Genomic DNA, 23,164 nt, shown 5'->3' with positions numbered 1-23,164 from the left:
TATGTATCAAAATATGCTAGTTTACGAGATGATATTTTCTCTATTTAATTTGGTATATACATTGGTTATGCTAGTTTCTGAGATAACCCTCAAATTTTGGGATGCATTTAAATTGTTGCACTACTGTGAGAGGCATCTTGATTTTGACACACGTAGAGAAAGCTCTGGCCCTTTTTGTACAGCCCAATCATTTAAAGAATTAGAATTGACCACTTATCTATGTATTCGGAGGATAATATTACGGATCATTTATTTAAATTATATGATGTGACGGTTAATAATTAAATTATTAAAAAATTATTGATTAACATGTTTATTTTTCATTGATGACATATCACATGATTCTTAAATCTAAAAAATTGATCTACCTAACAATACTTATATTTTGAGATGGCAGGACAAAAAGGACGGAGTAAGAGCAAAGGTTCAAGTCCTTGGCACTATTTTTGGTACACCACAGATTATGTCCCTGGATAAGTACGGCTCCATTACCATCTCTTGAATTTTCTAGGGCACTACTAATGACACGCGCACTCAATGTTTTACCTTATGACAAGTGGAAAATAAAATTCTTAACAAGTTGAAATTTCGAAAAAATTTAATAGATCAAGAGAAAAAAAAAAAAAAAAAAAAAAAAAAGGCGCTATATGGGAAGCCAAATTTAACGTATAATTCCACGGCGTATTGATCGATCAAGTTAGCCTTCTATTTTAAAATGAATGCTCCGGATATTATTCCCAATGTTGTAGAAAAAACGGAAACAAAAACTATGTGGGAAAACCAAGTTGAGAAAGTATCAATTAAAACTTTAAAAGAAACGATATTTTGACACTATAAAACAACATGAAAAAACAGTGTTAGAACAATCAAAGGCTGACAAGTTGCCTTTCCATTCTATGAATCCACCACAGAGATCATAAGAGTCAGAAAATAAGAAATGCTTCCTCATAAAAGCCAAATCCTGAACTGTTAACTGATCGAGGATGCCTTTCATGGACATGGAAAAACTTCTGCACGTTGAAAAGAAAACATTTACTTAATATACACGAGGAACTGGTGGAATGCATGCATGCATGAAGAAATTCACAAGAACCACAGAACCAAGGTTTAATGCAATACAAAGTATATCGATCGACACGCATTTCACACGTCAAAAAATTTGTGTGATGGAAGCTGAATCCGTGCCAAAATCTGGGTACTCCATGTGCTTCGTTATAAGCACACGTATGGCCTCCAGGTCCTTCATGGATCTGCAGAGATGCTATCATTTTATGCAAGGAAAGTGAAAGATCATATGTGTCATGCATTAATCAAAATACATAAGGAGCAAATGACCTAACTGAACAGTATTGTAGATCACGATCCTGACTGCTAGAATTGATTGGATTGGATATATCATATATTAACTTCCAAATTCATATGTTAAAGTAAGAAATGAGGGCAATCTTCCAAATTTTGTCCACGTTGAAGAAATTAGATGTATTAGTTATTGCTAAAGATTAGTTTCCTTCATCACTACTAACCATCTTCTAACTTAACTTGGACAAAAAATTTCAAAGCTAGCCTCCATTATCTCATTAACAAACATGAAATCTAGTGAGCTACTATATCATCTCTAATCCATTTGTAAAAACCCGTTCCCTTTATAGTGGGGAAGTAATCAACTCTTTATAAGATCATGTGAATTCTTTTGACTTTTCGACGTGAAACAACACTCGACCATTAAGGAAGTTGAGGTCCTATTCTGAAACTAATTGACTATATAGAGAGTAGCTAAATACATGCAAAGTCACTTAATTTTCCACCGTGGAACAACACACTCCACATCGCCAAAAAAAATGTTTTGTCAAACATGAGGTAATTAAGATATAGAGTTGATTCAGTAGAACCACCCACATTCTACCCCGTAAAGCATTAGGCTATGCCTCTCACAAAACCATAAAACAACAGCTAAAATTCTTAAGGAGATGTATAAGTAGAAAGTCAGGAAGGCATGGAAAAAGATGAGTGGTAGTTCACTAGAGTAGAAGTGCCGTTTAATGATTTTGGTAAGGAAGAGGCTGACATGACAATTGAAAAGGGACGTCTCATGGTAATAAGTTGGAAGCTACAAGTCACCCACACTCACATGGGACGGTCTCCCCCAGATTGAACTCCACCCAGTCAGCAACAACTTGTCGGTTTTCTGACTCCTTGCTATGTCACATATTGTACATAGTAACTGTACAATCTTATCCTCCTAACCCTATATATAACAAAGTGAGCCAACGTACCAAATATACCATCAATCCAACATATAAACCAAAAGAAATTGTTATAAGCACAAAAATGGCTAAGTCCAGAACTACAAGCACTTGCAAGAAGAATAAGAGCATTGTGAAGCTCAAACTTGTAGTAGAAAAGCTACAAAGAAGCCTATCTTTGGGAAGATCAAAACCGTCAAATTATTCCGATGCTAACTCGACGAATGTGCCCGACGATGTTATGGAGGGTCACTTTTCCGTGATTGCGGTGGATGGAGACGAACCAAAGAGATTTGTGGTGTCATTGAGTTACTTGACACACCCAACTTTCTTGAAGCTATTGGAGCAAGCAGCTGAGGAGTATGGCTTTGATCATGAAGGTGCCCTAACCATTCCTTGCCAGCCAAGCGAGCTCGAGAAGATATTAGACGATCGGAAATGGCAGGAGGAAGAGAGAGGCTCATCTAGTGATGTTAACTGGGGTTCTTGTGAATCTATGGTGCGGAGTTACTGATGATCTTGAGCAAGATTGGCTTTCTTAATTTTGGATGATGGTATATAATAAGTTAGTCTTTCTGCCATCTTTTACGTTGAGTTTTTGGCTTTTCCTTTTATTCCTTTTTCAATATCTGTGTATTTATCCACCGGCAGAGCCAGAGGTCTTTTGCCATTGTTTACATTTTTAATATTTCTCTAGTCTATTAAGAAGAAGCCAGAAAATTTTATAAATCACTGTCTAGTGGTATTTATTTTCATTTGTAAGTGAATGATTTTAAGTTCAATTCTTATCAAAGAAAAATTTAAATCATATTATTGCTAGTTCATTGTGATTTTCAAATTACTTTTTACCCTTTTAGTATAAAAAAATATCGTTAGTTAAAAAAAAAAAAAAAATTGCCCTTGTTTTAATGTTTTTCTTCCACAATTTTTCAATTGTAAAATGAGGTAAACGCCCATGTGGACACGTGTAAGTCATCTAGACGAAAACCATGTTGACACGCGTGTGCTGTTGCTCTCTCTTCTTGACAACAATCTGCTTCTTCGACCAAAACCCTGTAAACCCTCTCAATCACCCTCACCGCCAGTCCATAGGATATCCTATGACAATGGTGTTTCCCTTTAAACGGTTTTGGATTCTTGCAAAAACGAATTTGAAACATATTATTGGTAGTTCATTGTGAAGTTTAGCCTACTTCTCTAACGCTTTAGTGTAGATGATATCGTTTGTCTACGATCTAATAGTATTTCTTTTCACTTGTAAGTGAGAGGTCTTAGATTCAATTCTTCCCAAAAGCGAATTTGAACAACATTATTGCTAGCCCGTTGTGAAGTTAAGTCATCCTCTCCCCCTTAATGTAGATACTATTACAGGTTAACTACACAAATGCGCCTTGAGATTTATCAAGTATTCACAAAACTCTATTACGTTTGACACATTACACAAACACCCTTTCAGATTTTAGTTCTTTTTTATATAACACCTTGAGTCAAAATTTGGCTTATAAATTTACTAATTACTTGAAACTAATAAAAAAAACTTTATAATTATATAAAATATTAAATACTTAGAAAAAGTAAGTGATCATTTAGCACAATGGTAGAAAAGTGTAGAGCTTTTGCATGATGATGTGGGTTCAAACCTCATCAGTAACTAATCTAACAAAAAATTTCGTTTGACAAAAGAACACTTAAAAAACAAAAAGAACCACGTGAACAAAACAAATTAAGAAGAAAAAAAAAAATTTTACGTTGAAAATAATATTTTATTAAAAAAGAAGTTGCTCATCTGCTACTTTCCCTCCCACCCAATCGAGCAACCACCTCCATCTTCATATCCTCATTCTTCCTCCATCACCACCACCCATTCAAACTTTCAACAACCAAAAAAGGATCTCTGTTTAATGAAATAATAATTTGTAATTAATGTCAAATTCCTACTATTTGATTCCGCACTAATTTAGGAGGAAGAAATTATAGAACCAGCAGAGAAGGATTTGTGCGGGGGAAGTCGGGTGATTGGATGACTTTGGAGGGGGATTGGAAATGGAAGGTAGGGGAGATTTGTCTACATGGTCTTTTTTTTTTTTTTTTTTTTTTTGAAGTATTTAATGTTTTATAACTTTTTTATGTAATCATAAAAAATAATTCTTTATTAATTTTAAGTAGTTAATAAGGGTAAATTAGTAAATTTACAAACAAAATTTTGACTGAGGGGTTATATGAAAGAGAATTAAATGAGGGGATGTTTGTGTAATACCTTAAACGTGAAGAGAGTTTTATGAAAACTCGATAAACTTCAAAAAGTGTTAGTATAATTAACTCATATTGTCGCTTGTTCAAAATAAAATAAAATAAAATGAATGAATTTAAGAGTATCGGAATTAAAAATAAAGGCTTGTTTAATTCCTTCAACTGATACACACCCTCAAATATCCTGTGTGCGAGGGGCTAGTTTTGAAATAAGGCCAGAAAGATGGTAATTTGTTAGTGTCATTCCAAATTGGTCTCAAATTTTTAAAACATTCGAAACAAATACTTAACTTATAGAAAATGTACTCAAAATAAAATTTGGATCTGACTAGTAACCAAGCCAGTCCAACATATCCTTTCAGTTTCAGGGAAGAAGAGAACATACAATAGGGGAAATATTGTCTAGCTAAAAATAACAAACTATATAATAATCTTAATCGACGACTCGGCTGCTAACCAAGCATAATACTAATAACATGCGGGAACGTAAACAAAAATACCACCTACAAACCGGGCAAACGGCCATAGAAGCTGCCGCCGGCTTGAAACAATAACCAAGCCTTTGCCCATTTCCGATCTCGTCTTCCGTCATAGTAGTCGGAGAGTCTGAGAAGACGTCTCAGAAACGGTAAACACCCTCCTCGCTGTACTGTCTCGTACAAGTGTAAGCAAGGCCAACAAATCAACTACAACAAGCTCGAGATGGAACTTCAATATCGGTCTCAATCGGCTAAACCAGCCTTTATCTTCAGGTGCTGCTTGAAGTCCATAATATCGCCACCCAACCGGGTCACGGCTTGATTTTCACATACCCATATCTCCTGAGCTACCTGGTTAATGAGCCTGAAATCGTGGCTAACAAGAACCAGGCCCCCGTCCCACTCATTCAACGCCTCCGCCAGTGAGTCGATTGTCTCAATATCTAAATGATTGGTCGGCTCATCCAACAACAGTAACTGGGGCTGCCTAAACGCCAACCAAGCAAAGATCACACGGCTCCTCTGCCCGTCAGATAAGTTCTTCATTGGCATTACCTGTGCCTTACCCGATAATCCAAACTTACCAATTGCAGCCCTCATCTTCTCTTCCTCATTTCCCGGGTACTCTTTGATCATGTACGCTAGGGCAGACAGTTCCACATCAAGCTTCTCAGCCAAGTGCTGATGGAACTGGGCGATTCTAAGGTGATTGTGCCGCCGGACCATGCCATCAGAAGGAAACAACTCCCCCGTCATCAGCTTCAAGAGAGTACTCTTTCCAGCTCCATTCGGCCCAACCAGAGCTATACGTGAGTCCAGATCAACACCAAAGTCAATGTTCTTGTAGATCAAATTATCAGGAGTGTAACCAAATGAGACTTCAACAAACTGAAGCACTGGTGGCGGCAGCTTTCCCACATCGACAAAACGGAAGATTAAAATCTTGTCTCTTGCCACCTTCTCTGTAAGCCCACCACGCTCCATTTTTGCTAGGGTTTTCTCTTTGCTTTGTGCCTGGCGAGCTAGTTTTGCTGACCCGTGTCCAAACCGAGCGATATATTCCTTCATGTTAGCAATCTGTTCCTGCTCCCACTTATACTGTTTCATCTGGTTCTCCTCCAGTTCTGAACGGGTCTGAACATACTGATCATAGTTTCCAGTGTACATCTTCAGTTTCTTGTTCTGCATGTGAATGATGTTTGTGCAGACACCGTTCAAAAAATCCTGGGAGTGTGAAATAACAACCAGGATGCGCTCAAAATTCTTCAACATCTCCTCCAACCACACACAAGCTTCTAGATCTGTTACCAAGGGAAGACAACTAACCATGAGCAACTGAAGTTATAAAATATGTATCTTCACATAAACAAAAGACGAACATAATAACATATTAAGGGAGTCAAACAGCTGCACAGACACTGAGTAGCACCAGAGTGAACTAAGTTCTCCAAACTAATACCGATCAGAAGTAAACCTAAACAAGAGGAAAAACGTTGGGGGTGGTGGTGAGTCAGAATTTCGTTACGCAAAGTTGTACTATTTGGAAAAATGCATCCAATCTCTCTTCACTTTTTCATGATAACACGGAAAACTAAAATGAAATAGTCCCAAAAATCCTAGACAAATCTGTATTAACAAGACAATGGAAAGGAGATGGGCCACAGATAACTCCCTTTGCCAGCTCAGGAATGACATAACACCCATAAAAATTACCATTCAATCCCCCCAATTAACCTTAAACTTAAAGAAAAAGGGACATGTTTCTATTATCAAATTCCCGACATGACTTTCAGCCTCTATGTACAATCTGAACCAATGATAAGTGGGCCAATAAAACCAATCTTGGAAATTGGCTATACATTTTATTACTAGATAAAAAACATGGAACCCACTACACCGCCAAACATGATGCTACAACGAAACTCTAGTTGTAATGAGAACTATCCTGCTCATATAATGAGCAAAAAAATAGAACCTAAAAGGTTAGGCCAATAAAGTGGTAGGTTATGTGATTTCACAGGCCATACAACAGACGATCTAGAACATAGAAAACAACTCAAATCTCAAAATCAGAAAACTAAAGCCAGCACGACCATGGCCAAGTACTTTCTCTTTTAGGTCTCTCCTTTCCTTCTCCATCCCACTTTGTCACACAACACTATAAAGATTCTTTACACGATGGCATGCAAAGTTAAAACAATTTAAAAAGAAAAGAAATATAACCCATAAATCAAGACTCTATTTCTCTTATTGTGTAGAAGCCCAAACCTTTTCTCATTTTCATTCATGCAAATCAATTTATTCAGTAGAATAAAACTAGAAAGACACACATATTACGAAGAAAAATCTAACACAAAAACTAAAATTTCTAACCAGTTAAACTTACCAAGATGATTGGTGGGCTCATCCAGCAACAGGATGGTTGGGTTTATAAAGAGAGCACGTGCAAGTGCAATCCTCATTCTCCACCCACCAGAAAAATCCCGAGTTTTCTTTGCTTGCATCTTCTTGTCAAACCCAAGACCATAAAGAATTTCAGCAGCACGCTTCTCAGCAGTTGCTGCATCCAATGCTTCAAGGCGCTCATAAATGCGTTCAAGCTGCTCTCCACCGCCATCATCCTGAAAATAAGTAAAATAAGTCATAAGAACTGTGAGGTAGAAAGCTGCCTAAAACAAAGCAACCATTGAAATTCCACTATTGGGTCCTATATTATTCACATCACTTAACTAACCAAACTCTACATTTTGTACTTCCCGATTTTTTAATAATTAATACCAAATTACTCCAAAATCTAACTCTCATATTACTACAGCTCACCTGAGCTGCCAGTTCTTCAACTTCTTTCTCCAACCTTATCCTCTCCTCATCGCAGCTAATGACAGCCTCAAGTGAAGACATGTCTGAAGCTTCAATCTCCCTACTGAGATGATAGATATCCATGTGATCCGGAATTGGAAGCTCTCGGAGCCCTATTGCAGTTAGGAGGGTGGATTTACCACACCCATTCAACCCAAGCAAACCATAGCGTCTGACAGGGAGCATGAATACACAAATTTAGCACATCTATATGAATAACAAATACTCCATTCATAAAATATACACACACACACACACATATACTTGAATTAAACATGTATAACCAACCTTCCATAATTAAGCTCCAGTTCAGAATCGACTATCAGATCATGTCCATGGAAGGTAACTGACAGAGACTCAATCTGCAATGGTCACAGAAATGTCATTTCACGCTATCACCAACCATTCCAGTTAGGAAATCAACTAAAACCGATGTTTGAAAAATAGAGCGCAAATGAGATTCATTAATTAAAATAACTAAAAAGTTTTCAAAACATGACACCATTCTAAAACCAACCATATAAAAACGAAAATCGATTAAAACTTTTAAAAAATTAGGAAATCAAGTATTCTTTACAAAACCTTAAAGAATTAAACTTTAATAAATAAAATTACAACGCATATAAAAGGAAAACACTAAATCTAATTCTTCTTGCTCTATCACACTTCTCCTACAACATTCAACCCTATTCCCAGCTTACAAAAACTAACCAATTTTTCCCGTGGTACTATTGCATTTTCTCCTACCACATTCAACGACAATCGCATCTTACATTACCTTTCTGTATTAAAAAAATTAAGTATATAAATATATAAACTTAAATGGAACATCGAACATCTATCACCTGAGTAAAAACAATTCACATAAATGATCTAAATTTCTGAAAAGGAAGGAAAAATTCCTGAAGATGCCCTGTTATATTTTGTTAAATATGATATTAAATATACTATGTCAAAGACCATATATATGCTAATAAGATGGAAGAGATGAAGACGACATCGTATTGAAACACATACGCGAATATCTCTAGAAAGTGGATGAGAGCAGAGCACGCCGGTGCAGTTCCGATCCGAAATATGCATCGCCCCGACTCCATTGGCAAGCTTATCGGCTCCGTTCTCGGCCGCAGCCGACTTGGACGAAGCAGCTGCCGCCACCGCCTTCCCACCTCTCTTGGCCGCCGCCGCCGCCTTCTTCTGCGCCGCCTTCTTCTTGCTCGCGTCCGACACCATCGTTTTCAAAGATCAACCTGCACATCGCACAATCATCATCAAAATAAAAACTTGCAACCAACCAAACACAGAGACATGTGCTTATCTATATATACACGTATATATATTATATGAAATAGGGAATTAGGGACTGAGATTTGAGAGGGACCTTGGAGAAGAGAAGACGATCGGGGAAGAAAGGGAGGGCGGTGGGGAGGTCAGATCTGGGATTGTGTCTCAGGTGGGGGTGTACAGATATTTTGCGGTATGTTAGGTAAGAGGAGCGAAAACCCGTTCGGTCGGGTTGGGGAGGTTTTCTGGAACGGAAGGTGGAGGATTTGAGAATTTATAAGGGAAGGGGGAGGTTAGGGTTGGGGTGGCTTTCCACGTGTCGTTCGTTGCTTATAGGCCTTCCACACTATGGGTTTTTTTTTTTTTTTTTAATTCTTCTGAGCATATCGATATTTTTACACTAAAAATAAAATGAGTTAGACAAAATCATATAATTTAATATCAAATTCTATATATACGAGATTCGACCCTACAAATTTATACTTCCAAATAAAATAAATATTACCAAATCGTATTTATAAGTAACTCCCATCATATGAGTTGGGTAGGCAGGAATGCGGATGGGACTTCCCTTTTGGTGTTCTGATTTTTTGTGGATTTGGATCCTCTCCTGAGCTAATGGAGAGGATCCTCATGACCAATCATCGTGGACCGTTGGATTTTTATTCAACGGTTACAAACAAGGGGTCTCTTTAAAGTTATAATGATTGTAGCCGTTGGATAAAAATCCAACGGCCCATGATGATTGGTCAACTGGATCCTCTTCATTAGCTCAGAGAGAGGATCCAAATCCACTTTTTGTAGCAGGCTGGACGGTGTCGTTTAGGGTGGAGACCAAAGGGGCTTGGGTTGATGGGGATGGGCCTATTGGACACATCAGGTTCAGGGATTTCGATTTAATCTAATTGAGGTACCAAAACCCAACAAAACTGGCTAGGAAGGAAACGATCTGCTCTCCAAAGCATCAAAAGAAACAAAAATAAAAACGTTATTTAGTTAAATCTCAACTGTTTATTTTAAAAAAAAAATGATGCGTGGTAGAGAACAATGCATGATTTCAATAATGTTAATTATCTCCAATGTGAAATATGGTATCCTAACGTTTAGAGTTTATTTGATACTGTTTTTGTAAGAAATACGTGTGCTCACAAGTTTATTTGTTATAAGTACTTGACGTTCAAATTTTGAAGAGAATTCCATTTATTTTTTTTTTAATAAAAAAGCATTTGAAAGTACTTCTGAATTGCATGTGATTTTCCAAAAAATACTTATATGACTCATAAATAATTTTGCGTTTTATGCCTAATATAGTTATAGGTAATTTTTGTTGTTCAAAACACTCTAAGTGGTTTTAAAAATATTCTCAAACATGCCCATGGCCCATAGTCATCTTCAAATATGTGGTTTGATGATGTCATTAGTCACTTCATTCCGACCGTCGTGCTGCAACAGGAGAGAAGGGGGAGAGTGTTTAGTGACTAAAAAAGTGCAACCGGTTTAAATTTTTTAGGCGAAATAATGGTGAATATTTTAGATAGAATCTTAAAAAGGTGTTTAAAGGTTATATCTAAAAGCGTGTACAGGTTAAGTTAGTTGATTAAGGTGATCGTGTGTTCGCTCTTTTCATTTTTGTTTAATGCTAAGATTTTTTTGAATCATATCCTCTTCGTGGATTAGATAGTTTAAAATAGGGGTTTTTTAACTTTAATCCTTCAAGAAGATTGAATTTTAAAATAAACCTGATGCTAAATTACATATTGATTATAGTCCCTTGATGTGTCCTTAATTCAAAATAATTAATGTGTATTTTATTTAATATCTCCCATTAAATATTTAAATTTATTAATATACAAATTTTAATTTATTTTTTGACCAAAAAAAGTTTTTTGATTTATTAATTTTATTTAACATTCTTCAAACTTGAAAGAATGTGTATGTACCGAAATGTATTATATTAAAATAATGTATTTAAATGTTAGTACCAAAATGTACGTACTGAAATATATGCACCAAAATGTATTATATAAATTAATGTACCTAAATGTGTGTACTGAAATGTATGCACTAAAATGTATTATATTGAATTAATGTACCTTAATGTTTGTATCGAAATGTATGTACTAAAATGTGTGTACCTAAATATATGCACCAAAATGTATTATAATGAATGTAATGTACCTAAGTGAAGAAGACAAAGTATATTGAAATATATTGTATAACAAAAATTATTTTATCTAAATGTTTACAACAAAACATATTACGATAAATGAAATGAAATTATAATTATGATGAAATTAATACATTAAAATTAGGAAGAAAAAGAAAAATAATTAAAAAAATGAAAATGTAGTTAATAAATGAGGTTATTAATGTATCAATTGACTAAAATTATATTTTGATCTTACTCATGGTTTTAATCTAAAAATCAGCCTTGTCAAGGATTAGAATGAAGTTTTCTATTTAAAATATCGCCTTTTGCAACTTTTTTTGAATTTTAGACCAAGGAGAGTTTGGGCTCCAAAGACAATATTTGGGTGTCCATTACTTGTCAAAATTGAACGCAGTAGCCCAGTAACCACCAGAGCCCTGCAAGAGCCCGTTACCCACACCAGCCCACCTGTTGGCTTTCCTCCTCCTCCTTTCCTGGTTCGGCTATCACAGTAACACTCACTCCTACGCTTCCACACGGCCAAGCTTTCATCTTTGTTCCCGACAGGTACATGAACTGCTCTCTCTCTCTCTCTCTCTCTCTCTCTCTCTCTCTCCCTCTCTCTATTGTCTGTTCATATTTGTTCCTTTAGAATGAGTAGAAAAGTTTAATCATGTTTCAAGAATGGATTTGTATGATTAATTATTTCATGTTGTGAATTTGTTTTTATTGCCTCCACTTCATAAACAAGTAATAATACAGGATTAGGCAAACAATGGGTTCTTCATACGAAAGGGTTACTTTTAATTTTAGTTGTCCTTCATTGAAGCTTGCCTATTAAGCCCTCATTTGGTGTTTAGGATTGGAAGGGATTGGATAACTCCGTAAATACAATCGATGTTCAATGAATTAGTGGATGGCAACCTACTTCTCCCTTCTTCAACATTCAATTGAATTTACCGAGTTATCCAATCCACTCCAGTCCCAAACACCAAATGACGGCCTAATAGAGCATAAGATGGGTTGTTGTTCTTGCATCTGGTTTATGTGTTTCCTGCAATTTTGTAGCTTTCTTCTTTCTGTAACAACTTAATAATGCTATAACTTAAATCGCGCGTTAGTCTGGGTTTGGTGTTTCTTACCGTTAGTACTAATGTTACAGAAGCTCAATTTAAAATCATGTGTTACTTAGGGTTCAAGCTACGGCTAAACTAATCAGATATTTCTATCATTGTGTTGTGAGTTGAGTCGAATCAAATATGTTTATATTTTGATGACAGTGTTCGATTCTTTTTCTCCTTCACTTTGTGGAGAAGGGGAACTCTAAAGTAACTGATAGTGTTAGATTTCCCTTTCTACAATCATCAGCCTGCTAAAAAAACTAGTCTTACAACCACTAAGGACTAATAAAGCAGTGTTTGTGTGATGCTGTTGAGGCGGGGGAGCAACTAGAGTATGCACAATCCTCTCAAGGTTTCAGTTTCTCAGATGGTTTTCTTGGTGGGAGTGAGTCAAATTAAATTTGTGTGCCCAAGTGTGACTCAAAATGTTACCGACTTTCTATTAAGATGCATTTGAACTGATAATTTTCGGAACCTGCAAGACAGGCCTACACGATGTTAGCAGTATGTATTTGAAGGAATTTGTTTGAGATTATTTAGAAGTGTAGAAGCAATTAGTCTCTGGTTCTACATGTTTGATAAAGAGTGGGTTGAAGGTGCAACTAGTTTGATTCAGGTGCGTTCTCAACATGTTGTTAGCTGCTTAAATGAACTGGGCTAGAACTTAACCAGTGGCTGTGGGTGATAATTGAGAGTATCTCTCTACTCCCCTTGAAGAGAATTAACGACGAAGGAGTTTAGTATCTTTCTTTGCTAGATAACTGTTAGTCTTCCAATTCTTCGCCGTGTAGATATAGTTCCATATCTAATATTCTTTTGCTAATGTTGAAATTGCTTTTATTAAATGAAAAACAGCAGGACTGCCCCAGAATGACGGTTGTGAAGCAATATGTGCTACGGCTGTTCATATCACTGAAGTACATTACAGCAAACGTAGTGGACAGAAATAATGGTCGGATTGTTGTGTCAGCATCTACAGTTGAACATTCAATCAAGGGCTCACTCGAATGTGGAAGGTCTTGCAACCCAAAGGCAGCAGCAGTTGTTGGAGATGTGTTGGCTAGGCGACTCAAGTTGGAAGGTCTTGACGAGGGACAGGGACGAGGGATTCATGTCAATGTAAATAACGAAGTTGAGAAAAAGGGTTTTAAGAACCGCGCCAAGATTTGGGCTATTGTCAATGCTCTTAAGGACAATGGAGTCATACTCATTCTTGACGGTAGTGATGAAAATACTTCTCAACCAAGTAAGTAATAAGAATTCGCTTGTTTGCATTCCTTGTGTGTGTCTATATGCTGAATGTTTACGTCTAATTGTTAGTGACAGAAAGGAAGGATTTGCGCCGATTGTATAGAATCCGCAAATACAGGAGTATGAATCCTTGTTTTGTACAGTGAACCGCTTTCTTCTTCTGAACTCTTCTACTACTTATGTTTCCCCTATCGAAGTGGCTAGAGCGGTGTAGAGGTATGCTAGGAAATTCCTAGTTGCCTCCACCAAAGTTATCTCATGCCAGACATGAGTATCCCTCGCCATACAAATCAAGTTGAGGTTTTAAGTCAGTCGATGTCTCTGGTGAGAATCCGGTGTTGGCCGAGAGAGTGTGCTCTGATCGGAACCACGAGCCCCCTTCTCTCCCTGTTCAACTTCAATTCCGAGAGAGTCTCTCTTCGTTCTCCACGGCAGCCCGGAGTGGCCATGTTCGAGATAAAGGTTCGTGGGTCGCCCTGCCATCTGGTATAGTGAAAATTAACTTTGATTGTAGCTGAATGTCGACGTATAGCAAGGATGGCATTGGTGCAATTGCCAGAGACACCCATGAAGGTGTGATCGCAGGCAGAACTTCATGTTGTCGTGTCTCCTCCCCGCTTGAAGCTGAAGCTCGAGCAGCGGTTATGGCTGTCTCCCTTGCTATTGAAAATCAGTCTTTTGATATTATTTGCGAGTCTGACTCCCAAGTTCTCATCATTTAATCCGTGATCCTCCCAAAGGACCCAATTGGCGCCTCTCCTCATCGATTGACAGGATTACCAAGCTAGCTAGAGGTCTCCATTCCATTTTTATGGAACTGGGTCCCGAGAGAAGTGACGGAGAACCGAGTTGGTGTTATTTTAGATGCGGGAGAGTTGAAAGAAGAAAGTGACATTTAATTAAGAAAAGTGATTGGAGAAATAATAATTCAGGTTTTAAAATATTATTTGCCCAAATCCCGAAAATGAATGCTTTGGAATTTTCAGGTTGGCGTGTCGGTTTTGGGCCTATAACATATGGATTCGAGAAAACGACGAGGCCTACAAGACTCGTTGATTTTCAATGAGCCCAGTCGAAATTTGGGCTAATTATGTCGTTTAACGTGTTTAATTCGGGTTTTAATATTTCAGAATCTTTTATATATTTTGTTATTTGTTTAATTTATTTCCTATTTGGAGTTCGGGTTTGTTAAGACTATTTAAACAACATTTAGGGTTGTAATTTATCATCTTTCATTCAATAAGAATTCAAAAAACAAGTTTCTCTCACAATTGCCGGCATTCTAGAATTCCATCTAATGGTGACCGTTCATGATCCCTAACCTATAACTTCCGCTGTGTCAAGAAGCGAATCAGGCAGGAGATGCGGTTGCTAGTTTCTTTGGTCCATGCTCTATCCAGAGACGGTCTGCCGTGCCCCTCCGGCGTTCCGATGAGGTGGTTCACATTTCATTCACAGACCCTAGAACAAGTTATTATGCACATATCCATATACCCTAAATTATGTACAAAGAGCTAGTTTATTCTTTAAGCCTACGTTCTGTCTTTAAAATGATGTGATGATCAAGCTTACCTTCGTACTCAAGTTTTCTCGCCTTTTTTATTTTCCTGTAATGTTGTTTGACGATAAGAACTATTTATTTTTCAAGTCACTTTAAAAAAGATCAATGTTGTAAAATATAACTCAATTAGAAATCGTTTTAAGTGTTCGATTAACCTTGTTAAAATTTAGGGTTTAAGTGAGGAACACAATTTGTTTGTTTATTAGATAATTGTTGGATGACTAAACGATCTTAGAATTAGTTAATTCTTTACAGAGATGAGGATCTTCGAAGGATTGCGTAAAAAAATAAAGGAGGTCAAAATTTGAGCACTATTTATGTAATTATAAACGTGGTTAATAAGGTTTGAATAATACTTGGCTACTCAAAGATGAATAAGAGTTCCCACTCAAAATTGTTCATTGTTGATTCATAGAACTTCGTGTTATGATTAGAACAGTTCATAAATCGGTTATTTGACAAGAACTGCTAGTGCTTCTTCTCAGCTCGGTCAACGTTCACAAGGTTAAACAATAAATAAATTAAAACTAAGGTCATTTAATCATCGAACTGTATAAAAACAGATGAACAGAATTGGTAAAAGCATTATGAATCGTCAATTGTATTTGCTACAATAGATTGACTAAACAATTTTAGTTTTAATTCATTTCTTTTTTGCAGAGATGATATTTACAAAATGATTAATAATATGAACAGTTATGATCATAAGCACAAAACTCTGTGATTCAAATACGAAGAACTTTGAGTAGCTGCTTGATGAGTATATTTTATATTATATATTTAACCCTATTCTTAGTATATTTTGGTTAATAATTTGAAAGAATTTTGATACTTTGAATTATATTTCCAATATAGGATTTTCGACTTCCTCTGGAGCAAAACATGGTCAAATGGACGAATTTTGGAGTAATTCCAATTGGAGGACGTTCGTGAGTCACTTAGTTTGATCGTGCCAAAATATCAGATTTTTCTACCAAGCGAATATTTTCTGGCAATAAAATAAAGGAGTCATGCACAGTGCTGGAATAGTGACGTTTTGGGCTTAACTTGCGTTTTTGGAGCCCAAGATGACCTCGGATGGGTTCGTGACCTTCTGGAGATGTGTTCAGAACGTTCTTATCTTTAAAACAAGCTATCTTGGGCCGGATTTGAAGAAGATTTGAGGATAAAACGTGGATGAACAGTTTCTGTGTAGCTTTTCCTAGTTTAATTAGGAATTTATTTTCTATTTTATTTTATTATTATTTAGTTTCTTAGTGGGAATAAAAGACTGGATGGTTAGGGTTTTTGTTTTTGCTTGAGGGAGAGATATTAAAAGGGTCAGCCGTTCTAAATTTGGGTGGCTTTTCTTATATGCAACTTTTGGAGAGAAGATTTTGGGAAAAAGTTTAGAGCTTTTCAGATTTTATTCTACAAGGTGTTTTCATTCTTTTTCTATTTCAATAAAAACTATGATTTTTAGTATGAATATGCGTAACTAATTCTTTTTGCTAGGGCGAGGCCATGATCCTTAGCAAGAATATGTAGTCTCTTTTTACTTTGCTTATGAATTTATGCATGCAGGTTTTGGAATGTTAATCACTGTGCTTTAAACTATCTATTTGTCTTAGTGATTCGCGACCATCAGGATATTTGGAAAAGTTATTTGATGCAATTTTGGCGGAGGATTGTCCCTAAAATTGACTAAAGCTTCTTGTGGTTAATATGTGTAACCTCTTAGGATGAACGACACGTTTTAAGGGTTATATGGTTTTTTTAAAAAAGGTTTTCATAAAACTTGATGAGTCTTGCATGTTCACATTCGATCTGAACACCACGGACGGGTTGCATGTTAGATATACGTTCTATGTTGGAGGTTCCAAGTAGGATATACTCTAGGAAAACCTAACTTTCAAAACATACATGTATGGTTCGTAAGTAATTTAGAAAAGCTACATAAGATTGTTAGGGTGACGGCGGAACCCTAGTACTTTCTCTCTTTGAATCCTAAAAATTATTCCCCGTATCTTTCTTTAAAGTTGTGGTTTTTAAGTAATCTTTTTAATTAAATTCGTTTTTCTTAGTTTAGGTCATTAAATCACCTCTTTCAAAAGAAAAACTTTGTTTTAATTAATTAGTTGAGAATTGATTTTGCTTTGATCTCTTTAAATTAATCCTTGTGGAGAACGACCTTGCTTGAGCCAATTATACTACAATAACCTTGTTTCTCTTGCAAGTATTTTAGGTGTTTTTAACCCTTTTACGCAGGTGGTAAAAATCCTATCAAGAAATTGGCGCCGCTGCCGGGGATTGATTTTAAATAGATTTTTGTCTATCATATTCTCAATTAATTATTCCCGTATATAATTAAAAAAAAAAAATTTAATTTTCATTTTTTTTTTTATTATTATCTGCAGATTTTGCATGGTCTGTACCAGATCACACAAACAGCAAATTGCAGATTTTGATCCAGAACCTGAACGTACTGCCAGACAAAGACTTAGAAAGCAGAATCTACAGTGTGAACCTTCACTGCAGGGAACAGTTTTGCATAATCGGTTTACTGGGGTTTTGGACAGCGAGGAAGCTATGGCATTTGTTCTACCAACAGCGGGACAACCGCTGAGGGAATCTCTGGCTGCTCATGCCACAGAGGTGCCAAGCTGCATTACCTATCCTGAAGTTGAAGATGGGTCTACGTTTGAGATACGACATCATATGTTGGAGATTCTACCTTCATTTCATGGTTTATCAACAGATGATCCTAACATGCATCTAACTGAATTTCTAATGGGATGCAAAAACATTTTGGTGAGAGGATTTTCAGCAGAATCTATCAAACTCAGACTTTTTCCGTACACTTTGAAGGATGTTGCAAGGAGATGGTTACTCACACTTCCATCTGGAAGCATTACTTCGTGGAACCAACTTAGTGCTGCATTTTTAAGCAAATACTACCCAGCTTCAAAAACACTTGATATGAGTACTCAAATTTTAACATTTGCTCAGAAACCTAATGAAGCAATTCATGAAGCATGGGAACGTTACAAGGATCTACTCAGGAAATGTCCACATTCAGGCATTAATGGTGACACTCAAATGAATTTATTTTACAGAGGGCTGAATTTGACTACTAAGACTCTTGTTAATGCTTCTTGTGGAGGAACGTATTCAGACAAAAATGCACTGCAAGCGTATCAATTGTTTGAGAACATGGCGACAGAATCTCAACAATGGGCAATTGATATACCTCAGACCAGGGGTGTTTTTGAGATGTCTAGTGGTTCACCTCATGTATCTGCACAAATAGAAAAGATGGAGAAGAAGTTAGAAAATTTTGATGCAAAATTTGACATGCTTTTACAAAGAATGGCAGCACCTATGCAGCAGGTTGCTGTCCAACAGCCTACTGCAGCCGCCTGTACCATTTGTGGCATTACAACACATGATTTTATGGGTTGCCCACATAGGGACGCATACCCAGAGCATGTTACAGAGCAGATTAATGCATTCAATAATTATCAAAGGCCTAGAAATGATCCGTACTCAAATTTTTACAACCCCGGGTGGAGAGATCACCCAAATTTCAAGTGGAATAGAGATCAACAAGTTAAACCACAGTTTCAACAACAAATACAGCAACCTGATGCTCAAGCTAAACCTTCTTGGGAAGTCGCAATTGAAAAATTGGCAGATCATACTAAGGCAAGTTTTGATGCAACAAAACAAGAAATTCAAAAAACCAACCAAAACATTCAGAACATACAAGCAACAATGAAAGATCTACAGCAGCAAATGGGGCAGCTTTCACTCCAGTTTTCGGGCAGAGAACCAGGAAAATTTCCCAGCCAAACTATCCCAAATCCACGTGGAAATGCAGATTGTAATGCTGTTAGAATATTGCGTTGTGGTAAAAGTTATGACAACCGTGATGCAGAAAATAAAGAAAATGGTGCTGGAGCTTCACGGGTAGCACCTGTGCAGCCACAAACAGGTTCTGAAAGTTCTGCAGAATCTGCCCAACCACTGGACAGATCCAAAAATACTACAGTGCCTACTGCAGAAAATGCAGAAAAGTCAAAATGTGTTTATGTTCCACCTATGCCATATCCCGAAAGATTGAAGCCACATGCAAAAGATCAACAATTAACAGATTTCATGAAGACATTGGCTAAAGTTCAGATTAATCTACCATTAATTGATGCAATCAAGAACATTCCCTCATATGCCAAGTTTTTGAAAGATGTGTGCACAAATAAAAAGAAGCTTGTGGACTTCGAAAAAGTGATTCTCACAGAGCAGTGCAGTGCAGTTCTATTACAAAAGCTACCACCAAAGAAAAAAGATCCAGGGAGTTTTACAATTTCATGCACGATTGGAAATTCTGAGTTTAAATGTGCTTTAATTGATTTGGGTGCTAGTATTAATTTAATGCCTTTCTCTGTTTTTCAGCGACTGGGACAAGGAGAAATCAAACCAACATCTGTTATTTTACAGTTAGCAGATCGTTCGGTTGCTTATCCTAGGGGTATTATTGAAGATCTTATTATTAAAGTGGATAATCTCTACCTTTCAGCAGATTTTGTGGTTTTGGATATGGATGAAGATATGCAAACACCAATTATTTTGGGGCGGCCATTCATGGCAACTGCTAGAACTTTGATAGATGTGGAAGCTGGCACATTGATGCTTAGAGTACAAGAACAATCTGTTGTGTTTAATTTATTTGAAGCAATTAAGAGGCCTAGTGATATGCAAGACTGTATGAGAGTTGACGTGTTAGAAGGCATCATGCATGCAGATATTATGCCCAGTTTGACAGCAGATCCACTGTTAAAAGTTTTACATGGTTTTGAAGACGCCAAAACTGAAGATGAAGAAGCTTTTGAGTATGTTACAGCTTTGGAAAGTGTCCCTTTACACCAACCAAAGTGGAGGCACGTTTTTGAGAGTTTGGGAGAACCAAAAACGCCATTACAGCCTTCAAAAATACAGCCACCTAAGCTGGAATTGAAGCCATTACCAGCACACTTAAAATATGCTTATTTGGGTGCTAATTCTTCACTGCCAGTTATTGTTTCTGCAGATTTATCTCCAATTGAGGAAGACAAATTGCTGCGTATTTTGAGAAATTTTCAAGATGCCATTGGGTGGACAATTGCAGATATTAAGGGGATCAGCCCAACGCTCTGTATGCACAGAATTTTGATGGAGGAGGGTGTCAAACCCACCATTGATGCTCAACGCCGATTGAATCCGATCATGAAGGAAGTTGTTCGAAATGAGGTTATGAAGCTTTTAGACGCTGGAATGATTTATCCAATTTCAGATAGTAAATGGGTAAGTCCTACTCAAGTGGTACCTAAACGCACTGGAATTACAGTTGTGACAAATGACAATAACGAGCTTGTGCCTACACGTTTAACTACTGGGTGGCGAATGTGCGTTGATTACAGGAAGATCAATACAGGTACTAGAAAGGATCACTTTCCGCTACCCTTTACTGATCAAATGTTGGAAAGATTGGCTGGTCGGGCTTTCTATTGTTTTCTAGATGGGTATTCAGGGTACAATCAAATTCCAGTTGCACCAGAGGATCAGGAAAAGACCACATTCACCTGCCCTTTTGGTACATTTGCTTACAGAAGAATGCCTTTCGGATTATGCAATGCACCTGCCACATTCCAACGATGCATGATGAGTATATTCTCAGGTTTGGTTGAACGAGTTGTTGAAGTATTTATGGATGATTTTTCTGTTTTCGGTGATTCGTTTGATCATTGTTTACAAAATTTATCTTTGGTTCTTGAGCGTTGCAAAGAAACTAATCTCGTATTGAATTGGGAGAAGTGTCATTTTATGGTTAAACAAGGAATTGTTTTAGGGCACTTAGTATCTAGCAAGGGTATTGAGGTTGATAAAGCTAAGATTGATGTTATTGCTAAGTTGCCCTCTCCTACTACTGTGAAGAGCATTCGTTCGTTTCTTGGACATGCTGGGTTTTACAGACGGTTTATCAAGGATTTCTCCAAGATTAGCCGACCTTTGTGTAACTTATTGGCTAAGGATGCACAGTTTGTTTTTGATAATGCATGCTTGGAGGCTTTCTACAAGTTGAAAACACTCTTAACTTCAGCACCGATTATTGCAGCTCCGGACTGGAACTTACCTTTTGAACTAATGTGTGATGCATCAGATTATGCAGTTGGGGCAGTTCTTGGACAGCGAAAAGACAAGATTCCTCAAGTCATTTATTATGCTAGCAGAACTCTCAATGATGCACAGCTGAACTATGCGACCACTACTGTTACTGAAAAAAAAAAAAAAAAAAAAAAAAAAAAAGAAATAGTTATAAAAAAAAATAGCTATTTTTAAAGTTAGTATGAGTGAAATAAAGAAGGACAAAAGGTAGAGGTTTTAGTCGAGTCTCCTTAACCATGTTGGTTCACTTTTCACCAAAGGAAGTTCATGAATTCTTTTCTAATTGATTCTAAATGGCTTAGACTCTATGGTGGGATTGGTTGGAACTTTTGAAAAGATGTTCTGATTTTTAACATGTTCTATGGATTGCAACTTTGAAGGTGAAAATTTTTGTCACTTAGTTTTAGTTAAGTTCTAGTTTGTTAGTGTTTATTGTTGTTTTCTAGTTTTGTTTTGCTTGAGGACAAGCAAAAAGCTAAGTTTGGGGGTATTTTGATGAGTATATTTTATATTATATATTTAACCCTATTCTTAGTATATTTTGGTTAATAATTTGAAAGAATTTTGATACTTTGAATTATATTTCCAATATAGGATTTTCGACTTCCTCTGGAGCAAAACATGGTCAAATGGACGAATTTTGGAGTAATTCCAATTGGAGGACGTTCGTGAGTCACTTAGTTTGATCGTGCCAAAATATCAGATTTTTCTACCAAGCGAATATTTTCTGGCAATAAAATAAAGGAGTCATGTGCAGTGCTGGAATAGTGACGTTTTGGGCTTAACTTGCGTTTTTGGAGCCCAAGATGACCTCGGATGGGTTCGTGACCTTCTGGAGATGTGTTCAGAACGTTCTTATCTTTAAAACAAGCTATCTTGGGCCGGATTTGAAGAAGATTTGAGGATAAAACGTGGATGAACAGTTTCTGTGTAGCTTTTCCTAGTTTAATTAGGAATTTATTTTCTATTTTATTTTATTATTATTTAGTTTCTTAGTGGGAATAAAAGACTGGATGGTTAGGGTTTTTGTTTTTGCTTGAGGGAGAGATATTAAAAGGGTCGGCCGTTCTAAATTTGGGTGGCTTTTCTTATATGCAACTTTTGGAGAGAAGATTTTGGGAAAAAGTTTAGAGCTTTTCAGGTTTTATTCTACAAGGTGTTTTCATTCTTTTTCTATTTCAATAAAAACTATGATTTTTAGTATGAATATGCGTAACTAATTCTTTTTGCTAGGGCGAGGCCATGATCCTTAGCAAGAATATGTAGTCTCTTTTTACTTTGCTTATGAATTTATGCATGCAGGTTTTGGAATGTTAATCACTGTGCTTTAAACTATCTATTTGTCTTAGTGATTCGCGACCATCAGGATATTTGGAAAAGTTATTTGATGCAATTTTGGCGGAGGATTGTCCCTAAAATTGACTAAAGCTTCTTGTGGTTAATATGTGTAACCTCTTAGGATGAACGACACGTTTTAAGGGTTATATGGTTTTTTTAAAAAAGGTTTTCATAAAACTTGATGAGTCTTGCATGTTCACATTCGATCTGAACACCACGGACGGGTTGCATGTTAGATATACGTTCTATGTTGGAGGTTCCAAGTAGGATATACTCTAGGAAAACCTAACTTTCAAAACATACATGTATGGTTCGTAAGTAATTTAGAAAAGCTACATAGGATTGTTAGGGTGACGGCGGAACCCTAATACTTTCTCTCTTTGAATCCTAAAAATTGTTCCCCGTATCTTTCTTTAAAGTTGTGGTTTTTAAGTAATCTTTTTAATTAA

At 36.6% G+C, this 23,164-nt stretch overlaps 4 protein-coding genes and 1 pseudogene across 7 annotated transcripts; 3 read left to right on the top strand and 2 right to left on the bottom strand.

Annotated features, from left to right (window-relative positions):
* The first annotated feature begins 2,294 nt into the window (after positions 1 to 2,294).
* LOC137714331 (auxin-responsive protein SAUR50) lies at positions 2,295 to 2,998 on the top strand. Its single transcript, XM_068453571.2, has one exon. It carries the CDS (start codon positions 2,329 to 2,331, stop codon positions 2,755 to 2,757), a length of 429 nt encoding a protein of 142 aa, XP_068309672.2. The 5' UTR covers positions 2,295 to 2,328; the 3' UTR covers positions 2,758 to 2,998.
* A 1,786-nt stretch (positions 2,999 to 4,784) lies between these two features.
* Positions 4,785 to 9,367, bottom strand: LOC137715017 (ABC transporter F family member 1). The gene is made up of 6 exons (XM_068454218.2): positions 9,213 to 9,367; positions 8,849 to 9,081; positions 8,120 to 8,193; positions 7,793 to 8,003; positions 7,359 to 7,593; positions 4,785 to 6,273 (listed from the first exon to the last, which is right to left on the bottom strand). The coding sequence occupies exons 2-6, from the start codon at positions 9,062 to 9,064 to the stop codon at positions 5,216 to 5,218; spliced, it is 1,794 nt and encodes a 597-aa protein (XP_068310319.2). The 5' UTR covers positions 9,065 to 9,081; positions 9,213 to 9,367; the 3' UTR covers positions 4,785 to 5,215.
* Positions 9,368 to 11,701: 2,334 nt separating this feature from the next.
* On the top strand, positions 11,702 to 14,579 carry LOC137716539 (uncharacterized). 4 transcript variants are annotated; one of them, XM_088691271.1, is made up of 4 exons: positions 11,767 to 11,831; positions 12,701 to 13,001; positions 13,241 to 13,631; positions 13,706 to 14,579. In XM_088691271.1, the coding sequence occupies exons 2-4, from the start codon at positions 12,957 to 12,959 to the stop codon at positions 13,780 to 13,782; spliced, it is 513 nt and encodes a 170-aa protein (XP_088547397.1). In that variant the 5' UTR covers positions 11,767 to 11,831; positions 12,701 to 12,956; the 3' UTR covers positions 13,783 to 14,579. The 4 variants fall into 4 exon arrangements, with proteins under 4 accessions (XP_068312093.2, XP_088547399.1, XP_088547397.1 ...); XM_068455992.2 differs by lacking the exon at positions 12,701 to 13,001 and having other exon boundaries at positions 11,702 to 11,831; XM_088691273.1 differs by lacking the exon at positions 12,701 to 13,001 and having other exon boundaries at positions 11,718 to 11,831; positions 13,244 to 13,631.
* A 3,186-nt stretch (positions 14,580 to 17,765) lies between these two features.
* LOC148698132 (uncharacterized) lies at positions 17,766 to 21,778 on the top strand. The gene is made up of 2 exons (XM_088690384.1): positions 17,766 to 21,482; positions 21,758 to 21,778. The coding sequence occupies exons 1-2, from the start codon at positions 17,766 to 17,768 to the stop codon at positions 21,776 to 21,778; spliced, it is 3,738 nt and encodes a 1,245-aa protein (XP_088546510.1).
* LOC137716652 (small nucleolar RNA R71) lies at positions 18,153 to 18,257 on the bottom strand (annotated as a pseudogene).
* Positions 21,779 to 23,164: the final 1,386 nt, after the last annotated feature.

This window comes from Pyrus communis, chromosome 3 (assembly GCF_041283825.1).
Source record: "Pyrus communis isolate YQ-2024b chromosome 3, ASM4128382v1, whole genome shotgun sequence".
Lineage (NCBI taxonomy): Eukaryota > Viridiplantae > Streptophyta > Magnoliopsida > Rosales > Rosaceae > Pyrus > Pyrus communis.
Note: the sequence above shows the minus strand (reverse complement) of the source record. Positions and strands in the feature narration are given on the sequence as shown.

Coding starts and splice junctions, on each gene's coding strand:
- LOC137715017 (XM_068454218.2), bottom strand. CDS start 9,064: ATGGTGTCGGACGCGAGCAAGAAGAAGGCGGCGCAGAAGAAGGCGGCG. Junction 8,004..8,119: donor CTGGAGCTTAATTATGGAAG/GTTGGTTATACA, acceptor GCTCCCTGTCAG/ACGCTATGGTTTGCTTGGGT. Junction 7,594..7,792: donor TTGAAGAACTGGCAGCTCAG/GTGAGCTGTAGT, acceptor ACTTATTTTCAG/GATGATGGCGGTGGAGAGCA.
- LOC137714331 (XM_068453571.2), top strand. CDS start 2,329: ATGGCTAAGTCCAGAACTACAAGCACTTGCAAGAAGAATAAGAGCATT.
- LOC137716539 (XM_088691271.1), top strand. CDS start 12,957: ATGTTTGATAAAGAGTGGGTTGAAGGTGCAACTAGTTTGATTCAG. Junction 13,002..13,240: donor GTGCAACTAGTTTGATTCAG/GTGCGTTCTCAA, acceptor AATGAAAAACAG/CAGGACTGCCCCAGAATGAC. Junction 13,632..13,705: donor TGAAAATACTTCTCAACCAA/GTAAGTAATAAG, acceptor TCTAATTGTTAG/TGACAGAAAGGAAGGATTTG.
- LOC148698132 (XM_088690384.1), top strand. CDS start 17,766: ATGGCATTTGTTCTACCAACAGCGGGACAACCGCTGAGGGAATCTCTG. Junction 21,483..21,757: donor TGAACTATGCGACCACTACT/GTTACTGAAAAA, acceptor GCAACTTTGAAG/GTGAAAATTTTTGTCACTTA.